At 37.1% G+C, this 12,504-nt stretch overlaps 1 protein-coding gene across 2 annotated transcripts in view; it reads left to right on the forward strand.

Moving 5' to 3' along the window:
- Positions 1-12,504, forward strand: part of ARL13B (ARF like GTPase 13B) — a 74,575-nt gene that overhangs the window by 13,474 nt on the left and 48,597 nt on the right. The window contains exons 2-3 of one of the 2 annotated variants that reach the window (XM_007463198.1): positions 2,437-2,507; positions 9,272-9,521. The exons of the other annotated variant lie outside the window; for it this stretch is intronic. Coding sequence (XP_007463260.1) covers positions 2,437-2,507; positions 9,272-9,521 — 321 coding nt within the window. The remainder of the gene's footprint in view (positions 1-2,436; positions 2,508-9,271; positions 9,522-12,504) is intronic. 2 annotated transcript variants of the gene reach the window in all.

A 12,504-nucleotide genomic window follows, 5' to 3' on the forward strand; every position in this document is an offset into this window, starting at 1 on the left:
ATGATGTTCCTAGGAACTGCTGACCCAGTTGATATATGTTTGCAGTATGGTCTCCTGTGACTTCTAGAATAGGCATGGTCAGCTGCTATCTCTTCCTGTGCCTGCCTATGCTTTTCCTTTACAACAGTCATCACACATAAATCTCTAATGCCTCTTTTCTTTCTAGGCTCTAAGGTTTATGATGGCTAGGGACTGTGGATGTTTATTTGCTACTGTGTAATCGGTGCCTAATCAATGGTTACACAATAAATGATGCAAACAAGCAGAAAATGGGGATTTGTTCCCCAAAAGTAATTGTTTTGGTCGTGGTGATGTTTGAAGCACTGTAGACCTTGAAATAAATTGTTAAAGAGCAATTGAATTAGCTTTACCATTATGGTCTAATTCATTATATATCTAGTAACTTCAGTTATCCAAAATATTGTTTAAATGCTATATAATCCATCTTTTTTGGATAGTCATTTATTATATTTTATTTAAGAAATTATTTTGTACTTAAATTTTGTTCTTTGATATTTGGAAGTTATGAATTCTTCAAACAAAATAGTAGAGTTATACTCTACATATCTCAAAGCTTCCATAAGAAGTAAACACATTTTTCAAAGTTGATAATACAGGTAAAACTTTCCCGTGGATAGAAGTACCCAGACCTCACATTCTACCTCAGATCCATAATTCATAATCTGCTGTGTGCCTCTTTGGCATTTCCACTGACCCCACCACTGACTGACTGGGAATGGGGTGTGGGGATGCTGCTAATTGTGACTTACCACTGACTCGAGCAGAGACGTACTTTCGTTTATTCTTCATGGTGGATATAGGGATGGTTGAAGCATTTACAAAAGACTAAGGCTCCTGGATAACAAAGGAAATTAACATGACGAGTAAATTAATTTCACTTACAAAAACCAAAGTCCTCACCATGGCCTACAAGGCCCTACGTTATCTGGCCTCTGATGCGTTTCTGACTTCCTGTCCTTCTTCCCTGCTCCTGTCTCACTGGGTTTTACCACACTGGCTTCCTTGCCTTTGTACTCTCTTGCCCCAGATATTTGCATAAGTAACTCCCTCCTTCAAGGCCTTGCTCAGACTTTACCTTCTTTCTCAATGAGGCCTGCCCCTTTATTCTTTTTTCTGTAGTACCTAATCACCTCTAACGTATGATATAACCTATAATTTACTTATTTCTTATATGTATTTTATTGTTTGTCTCCTGTAACTAAAATGTAAGTTTAATAAGGGAAGGGTTACTCTATCAGTTTTTGTTTTTCATTGTTGTGGTTATTTAAATAAACAAGTGTATCTCAGGTACCTAGAACACTGGTGTATGGTATACAGAAGATGGTCAGTAACTATTTGTTTAATAAAGAAGTCCAGATCCAAGAAAGCCAGGCCTAGACAGATGAAAAACACCCTTTCTCGCCATCTAAGTTCTGTTTTTTAACCCTTCTTGGAATGATTGCCAGTGAAGAATGACTGTACTTGGTAGAAACCCTGACTCTACCCCATGGGAATGTGGCCCAGTTATGCTGTGGCTTTCTCTCTATATTCCCAAAATGGTGTTAATAGATGGTCTCATCATTTATACTAAGCAGTAGTTAAGCCTGGAACAGAAATGAGCTTTAGTGGTAGAGTGAATCGCTGAGATAATAGGACCACTATAGTAGGTTTGTTCCTTTATAACCTGCCCCAGGTTTGAGAAGTTCCTAGGAGTTAGGTGAATTAGGTTCTGGTTCTGACTGTAACCAATTCATTGTCTTATCTTATGACTCTGGACTTGTGTTTCTTCAATAGTGAAATTGAACTGGATTGTATTTTTTTTCTAACTCTGTGAAGTTTAGCTATATCATCAGAAACATTTTAAGCTTTATAATTTAGGAACCCTCTTTCAAAATATGTTAGCGCTTAGGTTAATAATCATGTTACTATACTATGTTTAAGATTTATACTTGGTAAGGTGCTGCATATATAAAAACAGTTGAGCATACTAGTAGTGTCAAGAACCTAACAATCATTCTTTTCTTATGTAATTTCACAAGAAAAAACAAATTTGTGCTAATCCTTAGACTTCAGTTAACTAGAAAATTGAGTCTTTAGACATGATAGATAACTCATGCTAGGATCCATCTCCCTCTCTTGCTTTCTCTCCTTTCCCTTATTTCTTCTCTATCCTTCAGGTTATCTACTGTACAGTTTCCCTTTTTTTTTTTTTTTTTTTTTGCTTAGAGAACAAAAGGATGACACTTTACAGGTATTTTTCAAGAATTTTGCTTTTTGAATATATATTTTATTCATCACTGTACCCCCTAGCATCCAGCAGATTGTCTTGTACATATAGATGCTCCTTAAGTGTTGCTTGGATGAATGAATTTGCTTTTATTTTTACCTCAATACTTACTTGACTCAAAGTGATTTTTCAATTTTTATTGTTTTAAGAAAGGTGACTCTTGTGATGGTGGGACTTGATAATGCTGGTAAAACGGCAACAGCAAAGGGAATCCAAGGAGGTAAGCTGAAAAAATTTATTATTAAATTACTCTGATTTATTTATTTAAATTGCTTTATTACATATCCATTGGGTACATATACTGTGTACTCTATTACTTTATATTCTTAGTATACTTGAGGCTAATGTGGTGAATAGACTCTGGCTTAATAGTACCAGCCTGTTATGTTTCAGATTTGAATGAATGCAGAGGCTCCTCGAGGTTTTTGATCAGCTAAGAGGGATCTCAGCTGTCTTCTAGCCAGTAGGAAGGAAAAAGTAAAAAAAGGACATGCCCCTGCCTTTAAGGATCCCTATCTTCTACTTACATTTTCTTGGCCAGAATTTAGTCACAGGGCTACAGCTAAATGAAAGGGAGGTAGAAATACAGTTAGCCAGCACAGTTCTCCTTGCATCTTTTGATTTTTTTTTCAACATGATGTATAATTTACATTAAAGATACATTAAAGGGTTTTATGTCATTTATATTACATCTCATTGGATGTATTTATTTAGTCTTAATTTAATGCTTTGTAACTACAATATAGAGGTACCATACTAGTGAGTTTGTTGTGTACCCAGAAGATGTAGCACGAGCCAGGCATCTTGAGGGTGTGAATTGGGAGAAAACCTAACATATATTTGTTCCTGAAAATGGATTTTGCAACTAGATATCATGCATGACAGATAGGGAGCTTTTATTTATGGAAATTCATGAAAGAAAATTGACACCTTGAAAAATTTGCTGTTGGAGAAAAACATTTTGTCACCCCCAATTAGATGCAAACTATATATTATTGTTTGAGGAGTCTTCTAAAGCCTTTTTGTACCCCTCATGCTGTCACCTAGGTTATATCCTTGCAAAGCACTCACTGTCACCATCTAAACCAAGGGTTTGCAAACTTTTTCTGTAAAGATCCATATAGTAAATATTTTAGACTTTGAGAGTCATATGGTCCCTTTCCCAGCTACACAGCTCTGACATAGTAGTGCAGAAGTAGCCATAGAAAATATGTAAACAAATGAGCGTGGCCATGTTCCAATGAAACTTTATTTATAGACCCTAAAATTTGATGTGTTATGAAACATTATCCTTGGGGTTTTTTTTGGAAATTATTTTAAAATGTAAAACACATGCTTAGCTTGAGGGCCATGTGAAAACAGGTGGCCAGCCAGATTTGGCCTGCAGGCCGTGAAACCTTATCTAAACGTTTTCTCTTTCATTCCTTCAAAGCCTTATGTTCAAGGGAGCGGGATCCAGGAATGTGCTAATCAGACTGTCTAATTATTTGTGTGTACTTAGAACAAACTCTTTCGATCAGGCCTTTTTCTTCTGAATCCCACCTCCATTAGTTTCTTTTTCTGAGTTTAGAAAATGTTCAAAATGTCACATCATGAACAAAAAGTCAAAGCTGCCTTCAACTTTGAGCTCCCCTCTGGCTCTGTTTTTGTTTTTCATTTCGTATTTACTCTTCAGCCTACTCCAGTGACTGATTTCTTACCATTTTTCTTTTTTAAAGATTCCAGTTATATAGAACGACTTGAAGTTTTTCAAATTGAGCCTTTTGATACCTTTGTGATTTTGTTTATGCTGTTCCCACTTGCCTTATTAAAGAGAATATCAACTTATCCTTAAAGACCTTATCTACTTATCTCTAAAGATGCTTGTTTGTCATATAGTCTCCTTCTTTATGAAGTTTCTTCTGATCTGCTGCTGCCGTCACCCCTTACCACCACCATCAGTACAATTGACCACATCCTCTGTTTATGTCTACTCTTATCTGTATCTACTTGTATAGCTACTTAATTGCCCCTCTTTTTATGTGTTACCTCTCCAGACTATAAATTCCCCAAGGGCAGTTTTACTTATTTTGGTGTCCCAATTCAGGCCATGCCTTAGTAGGCAGTCTTCCTAAAACATTGCTCTCATGGCTTCTCGTAGCTTATTTCTGGCTCTTTTCTGTTTTGTTTTTTATTAAAATTAAAAAAAAAAAATTTATTGTATATTTCCTCCTTTCTTTTGAGATAAATCTTCCTCTCCTACTGTGTTGCGGTTGTCTGTGTCCAGTATAATATAATTTTATTATAGCTTCCTAATCTAAGAGTACTTTCCCTATCTTGAGGTTCACTGCCTTCAATCAGCTTCTCTTCTTCATGGCTGTCAAAGGATATAGGTTCAGTTGTGCTAACAAATAAGCCTAAAATAACAGTGGTTTAATAAAATAGAAGTTTATTTCTCTCTCATATTACAGTACAGGGAAAAGTAGTCTAGGGCTGGCATAGCAGCTCTCTGGCATTAGAGACTCAAGTTCCTTTTCCTATTTGCTTTGCCATTCCTAGTGTTCTCCCTTGCCTACCTGGTCCAAGGTGTCTCACTACTACATGTGCATTTCAGCTGGAAGGAAGAAGTAAAGGACAAAGGGAGGCCGTCCTTCTCTTATTTTAAAGTATGTGAACCAGAAGCCACCATATCACTGCAGTTCACAGGCCATTAGCTAGAACCCGTGGTGTTCCAGAGCTGGTTGCTACTTGCTCTTATTGGCTCATATTAGGCAACGAGAGCCAGTTAGGCACCTCTCCTCCAAACTCTATGTTCAGGTGCCTCATATTGGTAATTTGAAATAGTCCACAGTGGGAGTATTTACACCATGACAATTGGCAAACACTACCTATCAGAGTTCCACAGCCTCCAAAGCCAGTTAAACATTTAACAGTATACCACCAGCACATTATCTAGAACCTATTCTCATGGCCACCCCTAGCTGCCATAGAGACTGGGGATTGCATTCTTTATCCTCAACAGCCATGTGCTCAGCTAAAAAATCCAGGATTCTCTGACTTTCCAGTATTATTTCCTAATAGTTCTAAGGAACTATTGTTATTTTGGGTGGGAAAATTCTTTGTGTAAGTTGGTCCCTAGCATTGTTGACATTAACACATCTTTAGTATATTGTAGTTATTTGTTTATGTATATATTTCTTCTTTTTCCCTCTATATAAGTGCTCTATAAGATCAGAAAATATTAATAAATTTTATTAATCTTTGTATATCTAGGACCTTGCATAGTACTTAGCATATAACATAAGCTCAATAAATAGTTATTGATTATATATTTTCATTTTATCTTGAACTTTCTAGGCATTGTCTTAACACATATGCTTTACTGAAATCCTCAGGATTAGGGACCATATGTATTTATATGCCTGGTTCTTGTATGATGCCTGATTTATAACAGGCCCTCAATAAATGATTACAAGCATGGATGGATGGGTAAATATATGGAAGAATGGACATAACGATAGCAGCTTCAGCTGTCCTAGCAGTCTGGTGGTGTAGTATTGAGCAGTTATATGCTTTGTACTGAGTGCTAAGGATACAAAGATAGTTACCAGCTATTGGGAAGGTATAGGCTATTGTGGAGACCAGCAAGAACACAGAATATTACAATAGATGGTGTAGGTGATACTGAAAGTAGGAAGGAATCATCAGAGAAGGATTTACAGAAAAGGTCATAACCTGAACATTTAGTCTTGAGTCTTGAAACACAGAATCATGAGTAGGAGCCAGAGGAAAGAATAGAGAAATTGGGGCGGGTGTTCCATGTATCAAAAGAAACAGGCTTTTGGGCTTCCCTGGTGGCGCAGTGGTTGAGAGTCCGCCTGCCGATGTGGACTCTCATCGGGGACTGGTTCGTGCCCCGGTCCGGGAAGATCCCACATGCCGCGGAGGGGCTGGGCCCGTGAGCCATGGCCGCTGAGCCTGCACGTCCGGAGCCTGTGCTCCGCGACGGGAGAGGCCATAACAGTGAGAGGCCCGCGTACAGAAAAAAAAAAAAAAAAAAAAGAAAAGAAACAGGCTTTTAAAGTCCTGAATTTGAGACCTGGCTCTGTCTACCATGTAACCTTGAAAAAATTACTTAATATGAATTGGTTTCCTGGGAATAGTGCCATCATTTTATCTGTACTTACATTGTTCCCCTGCTTGGAATTTTATTCTCCCTTCTTTGTTATATTTTTTTTGTCTTTTAAGACTTTACTCCTATTTCATTTCCTCTCTGAAGCCTTTCTAGGCCATGACTCACTTCTAGTTCCTCTTTACCCTTTTTCTCTTGAATGCCCTCCATCTTAGTTTGGGCTGCTATAACAGAATACCATAGACTTAGTGTTTTAAACAACAGGTATTTCTCACAGTTCTGGATGCTAGGAGACTGCAATCAGGGTGCCAGTATGGTCGGGTGCTTAGTGAGGGCCCTCTTCTTGGTTTACAGACAGCCATCTTCTCACTTGTATCCTCACGTGGTGGAAAGAGAGAGAGGAAACAAGCTCTCTTACGTCTCTTCTTATAAGGGCACTAATTCCATCATGGGGGCTCCATCCTTGTGACCTCACCTAAACCTAATTACCTCCCAAAGGCCCTACCTCCAAATACCATCACATTGGGGATTAGGGTTTCAACAGATGAGTTTTGGCAGGGACATAAATGTGCAGTTCATAATACCTTCACACTGTGCTCTCCAGACTTGTTCGTAGAATATATAGGTTCTTGTGTTATTCCCATTAATGGGAATAACACAGTTCTCTCTGAATTGAACTGGATATTCTTTGAGGACAGCAACCCTTTTTTATTCATCTTTGCATTTTAATGCCTAACAAAGTCCTGGTACTGAGTAGGTATTCTGTATGTGTTATTTCCCTTATCCCTTCCTCAGGATAGTTGATTTATTTTCACTGATAATTTCCTGGGGGTACCTTTCAAATCATACTCAAAGACAGCTGCCTATTTTAACTGTGAAGCCAGTTCTGACCTGGACTAGATCCACATTTTTAAATGTCTAGTTTAATTCTGTTTTTGGAATACATGGCTGCTTATATTGCTTCTAAACTTGCCTTTTTCTCCTTCTAGATAAGGCAGGTCTTTTAAAATTTTGACTTGTGATGTCTATTAACTTTCTAGGGAGCTGTGTAAACTGCATTAAGATGCTTGCTGAAAGGGAATGGTACATTGCAAGTCTGTTTCTCTGTCACACCTAAGCCTAACAGCAAATGCCTCTCAAATTTATCTTTTTTTTTTTTTGCAGTACGTGAGCCTCTCACTGTTGTGGCCTCTCCCGTTGCGGAGCACAGGCTCCGGACGCGCAGGCTCAGTGGCCATGGCTCACAGGCCCAGCCGCTCTGCGGCATGTGGGATCTTCCTGGACCGGGACACGAACCCATGTCCCCTGCATTGGCAGGCGGACTCTCAACCACCGCGCCACTAGGGAAGCCCTCAAATTTATCTTTGTAATAGCAAATGTTTTGCTGAATGTGGGAATGATAAGACCCTCTAAACCAGTGTTGTTCAGTAGAGCTATTGCAATGATGGACATGTTCTATATTGGCTCTGTCCAGTAGGGTGGGCCACCAGCCACATGTGACTTTTGAGCACTTGAAATACAGCCTTGAACAACTGAGGAGCTGAATTTTTTATTTTATTTAAGTTTAATTGATTTAAGTTTTAAAAGCCTCATGTAGTTTGGTGGCCACTGTATTGACCGTGCAGCTGTAAACAAAGTACAGTGGAGTAATATTTGTTGTGAATTCCAGGGATGAAGAGAGAATGGAAGAGACAGACATGAAGTTTGAACTCTTCTCTGTAACCAGAGTCACTTGGTTCTGTTAATCTTTCATGAGTTCTCTCTTGCCATTCTTCTATTTTTATTTTCATACCTCTCCAAAAAGTGGCTATCTCATTTTTAGTCCGTTCTAGAGACTTTTGCAAAGATGAATCTCAAGGAAGACTACTTAAGTCACCTTAATTATGTTATTGGTCTGCTAAAATACCTTCCGTGGCTCCCAATTCTCTATCTTCATAACCCTCTTCATTGTGCATTCAAGCTTAAAGGTTTGCTCCAACTACAATGTTCAACTTGTGCGTGCATCTTGCTCTTACCATTTCTGTTACTTAGGTCACTCATCTGACTGTCTAAATCCTACCTAGCTTTAAGGCCTAGGTCCCAGCTCCTAGTTCAAGTCTTGAACCTTAGTGATCTTTTTAATCTCTTACTGTCATTACCCCTCTTTGGCAGTTATAATTGTATACATCCTGTACCTTCTTCTTTGTGCTGTCATATGCAGAAGTCCAAAGAAATTCAATTATAAATTTATGAGAATATCCTGTATTCTATTCTTGTAGAAGAAAATAAAATCTACTCTTTGTATTTGCAAGCTGTCCTTAAAAGTAAGTCTCTTTATTGCAATTATAGCTTTAATTCAGTTAATTAAAAAAGAAAGGTCCTATACTCTTCATAGCTTCTCCCATTATTTGGTTGTTCTAGACTATTCTCTAAATGTTTAGTTTTTCTTTATAACTCCACAGAGGTTGTAATGGTCCTTGGGGATGGCTGTGGTGTTGAAGGTTGAAATTTTTATTGTTTGTAACTTGGGGAGTCAGTGGCCTTAAAGGCAAGAGTTCATTTGTTTATTTATTCTACAGATCCTTAAGTACCCGTTATATGGTGGGCATTACGTTAGGAACTGGGGTTATATCAATAAAAACAAACAAGCAAACAAAAAAACAGACAGAAATTCCTATCTGCAAGGAGTGTAAATTCTAGTTGGATATTTTATAGTATCTACCTTTCCCCCAAACCAATGTGCTTAGATGTAATGCTTATTGTGTAAGCAAATAATAAACATTCTATTTAGTACTAGAGTATGATGAATAACACATTTATGTCATTTAAGTTGTGAAGTTAAACTAGTGTTATTAATTTAAAGTCTAAAGATTCTTTTATATCATTTGAAACAGAGTATCCTGAAGATGTAGCACCTACCGTTGGATTTTCCAAAATTGACCTTAGACAAGGAAAGTTTGAAGTCACCATCTTTGACTTGGGAGGTGGAAAAAGAATTCGGGGAATCTGGAAGAATTACTATGCTGAATCTTACGGAGTAATATTTGTTGTGGATTCGAGTGATGAAGAGAGAATGGAAGAGACAAAAGAGACAATGTCAGAAGTGATAAGACATCCTAGGATATCGGGAAAGCCTATATTGGTGTAAGTAATGTTGGTGTCATTGTAAATGTAGAGACAGCAGCATTAAGTCATTAAAGAAATTTACCTAAGTTACAAAATACTGAATAAGCTAAATTGTCACACCCTCGTATGATAAAATGTATGTAATTTACTGGGAGTTGTTAATATACCAAGGCCTTATTATAATGCTATCTGTAGAGGTTAAGCACAGAGGCTATGTAATGAAGAAATCTTATAATTAGATCTCCTGGGTTTTCAAATGTAAACTCTTTGTTTCATTTGATCATTTACTTGTGTCAGATTTTGAAAATGGTCTATTAACAAGGTTCTAAAATGTTTTTCAATTTATTTTCCTCTTTTAATAACTTATTTATGTTTTGCTTCTGTCCTTTTTTTCTTGAAGAGTATTCAAGAAAACTTGTTTTCTTGAATAAGTAACTTGTTTGAAAGTTATTTAGATGGTTTATTCTTTTAATGCCATGTTGATTTCTCAGTTTTTACTACTATATTTCCGAACTGAACATGCGATCTGTGCCATTATCAACTTAGTTGTATGCTTAGCATCATTTTGACCAGCTGCCTAAGCATTTAAAAAAAATTAAGTGACAAAGGACTTTTGCACTACCCGCCCTCATAGCATTTCTGCATAGTAAACACCAGATGGTGCTATAACTTTGAGACATAGTAAAGTGAGAGTAGTTTAAATTGCTCTTAAAATTGGAGTAAGTGGAATGTGTGTTTTGCCTTCTTGTCCCTTTTAACTTGTTCTTGTGTTTCATTACTAACGATTAAAAAAAACCCAAGCAACCTATCACATGGTTAACTGAGAAACTGTAAGACAGAGTTCCTCAGTGGTCCTCAGTAATAAATGAACATTTTTAAATGAGGCAGTTTGGAAGCTCTGATTACAAAAAGTAAAACTTTATTATTGTATCATTTATTGTTAAGCTTATACTGTTTAATTTTTATACATTTAACTAATTAAAGAAGTTATTTGATATATATATAATCAATTCTCACCTTTATTGAATATGAAATAGATTTTAATAGATATGTATACAAAGAGTAAACTTTGTTGAACCCATAGACTAAATTAGTCTCTATAAATGTTTAAGCATAGAACCAGTGACTTCTAAAGCAAAAAGTATTAATGACTGATGTTCATTTGTAAAATAATTGAGTGTGCTTTTTTTTAACCCAGTAGTTATTTATTTAATTTATTCTTTTATTCATGTATTCTCTCATGCATTTATTCATACATTCAGTACATTCATACATGTACTAATTCGACAAATATTTATTGAACACCCACTATGTGCTAGACATTGTTCTGGTGATAGGGATACCTTTGGGAACAGAAACAATAAAACTCCATGTATGATCTCAGGAGCTTACATTCTAGGGGGTGACACACAATAAATGTAATAAATAAATTGTACATTAGGTGATAAGTATATTGAAAACAAAGCAGGTAAAAGAAGATCAGGAATCCTATGGTGGTGGTGGTGACAGGGGCATGTTACTCTTAAAATTAGGATAATCATACTAGGTCATATTGAGAACATGACACCGGAGGTGAGAGAGTCAGTCATGCAGATAGATGTATGTGGCAAAGCCCTGAGGCAGAGGCATGCAGTTTGTGTCTGCAGTGTTTACTGAATAATCCAGTGTCAGCAAGATATCTGCTTTCAGTTCTGTCACCTCTCTCAGCTAGTGAATTTCCAGAATTGGAAAAAAAAAAAAACAACTCACAACTAGGATGATTGCTCACCATTATAATTTCATAGTGCGATCTCACAAAGGCATGGGAATTAATTAGGGATCAGTAATATGTTTATGAAATATGGAATGGTTTGCCATTTGATGAGTTTTTCTCCAAGGAGTTTTACAACCATAGAATTTTTATTAATAAAGGTAAACTTTTTGAGATGTGTGTGCTTCAAAAATTACAAAATTTACTAAAAAGTAAATACTCTCTTTTTTTTTTTTGGCCACACTGCATGGCATGTAGGATCCTAGTTCCCCAACCAGAGATCGAACTCACGCCCCCTGCATTGGGAGCGCAGGGTCCCAAGCACTGGACTGTCAGGGAAGTCCCAAAAAGCACATATTCTTAATAAATTTAGAAGATGTAGGAAAGAATGAGGTTAAAAAAAAATGATTGACCTATCATGCAGAGCCAACCACTGCTATCATTTTGATTAGTTTCCTGTGCATATTTTTGTAAATATTTTTGTAAAACATGTATGCAGTGTTCATATAATACATAAAATTTTCTATCCCACTCTTTTTTCTGTTTATAAATCCGTCTTGAATATCCACCCTAGTCCCATATTTGGAAGTTCTCCTGTTTACCTTTTTCTCTCTGACCTACAATTAATTTGTCTTTTTGATGTTACTATCTTAATATCGTTTGAGTCTCTTTACTCCTCTCTATTCCCTTTAATGCTACCTCCTTTCAGCCTTTCTTCACTTCTCCCTTGTGTTACTGATTACTCTCCTAACCAGTCTCCCTGGTAGCAGTCTTGCCTATTCTCTAAGCTCTCCTCTACATTGCTAGCAGGAGCCCTTTTCTTTATTTGATATTTTTCAAATTACAAAATTGGTACATGCTTTAATAAGTGAAACAATGCAAGAATAGATAAAGTACTTGAGAGCTCTGTTTTAAATCCAAATTTGATCATTTTACTTTTCCCCTGCTCAGAGTCCTTCAGGTTGCCTCCATAGCTCCACCCAGATAGGAAAGTCTGTGTTTTAACTGACCCTAGCACATATTACGTATGGCATTGAAAAGTCCATTGGATAGTAAGTGGGAAGGGTGTCCAGTAGAGCCCTAGTAAGCTGAGTGCTAGGGGCTAGTGGGTGTGGAGATGTAGGGGAGGCTACCTGAATTAGGAGACTGGCTACAGTGCTCCTTGTTGCACATAGCTGCTTCCTTCCTGCCCACGGACATTTGGACCTCTCATCTGCAAAATCCTATAATGGCATCTAATTTCTTCCGATC

This window comes from Lipotes vexillifer, unplaced genomic scaffold (genome assembly GCF_000442215.2).
Source record: "Lipotes vexillifer unplaced genomic scaffold, Lipotes_vexillifer_v1.1 scaffold781, whole genome shotgun sequence".
In the NCBI taxonomy this organism is placed as follows: domain Eukaryota; kingdom Metazoa; phylum Chordata; class Mammalia; order Artiodactyla; family Lipotidae; genus Lipotes; species Lipotes vexillifer.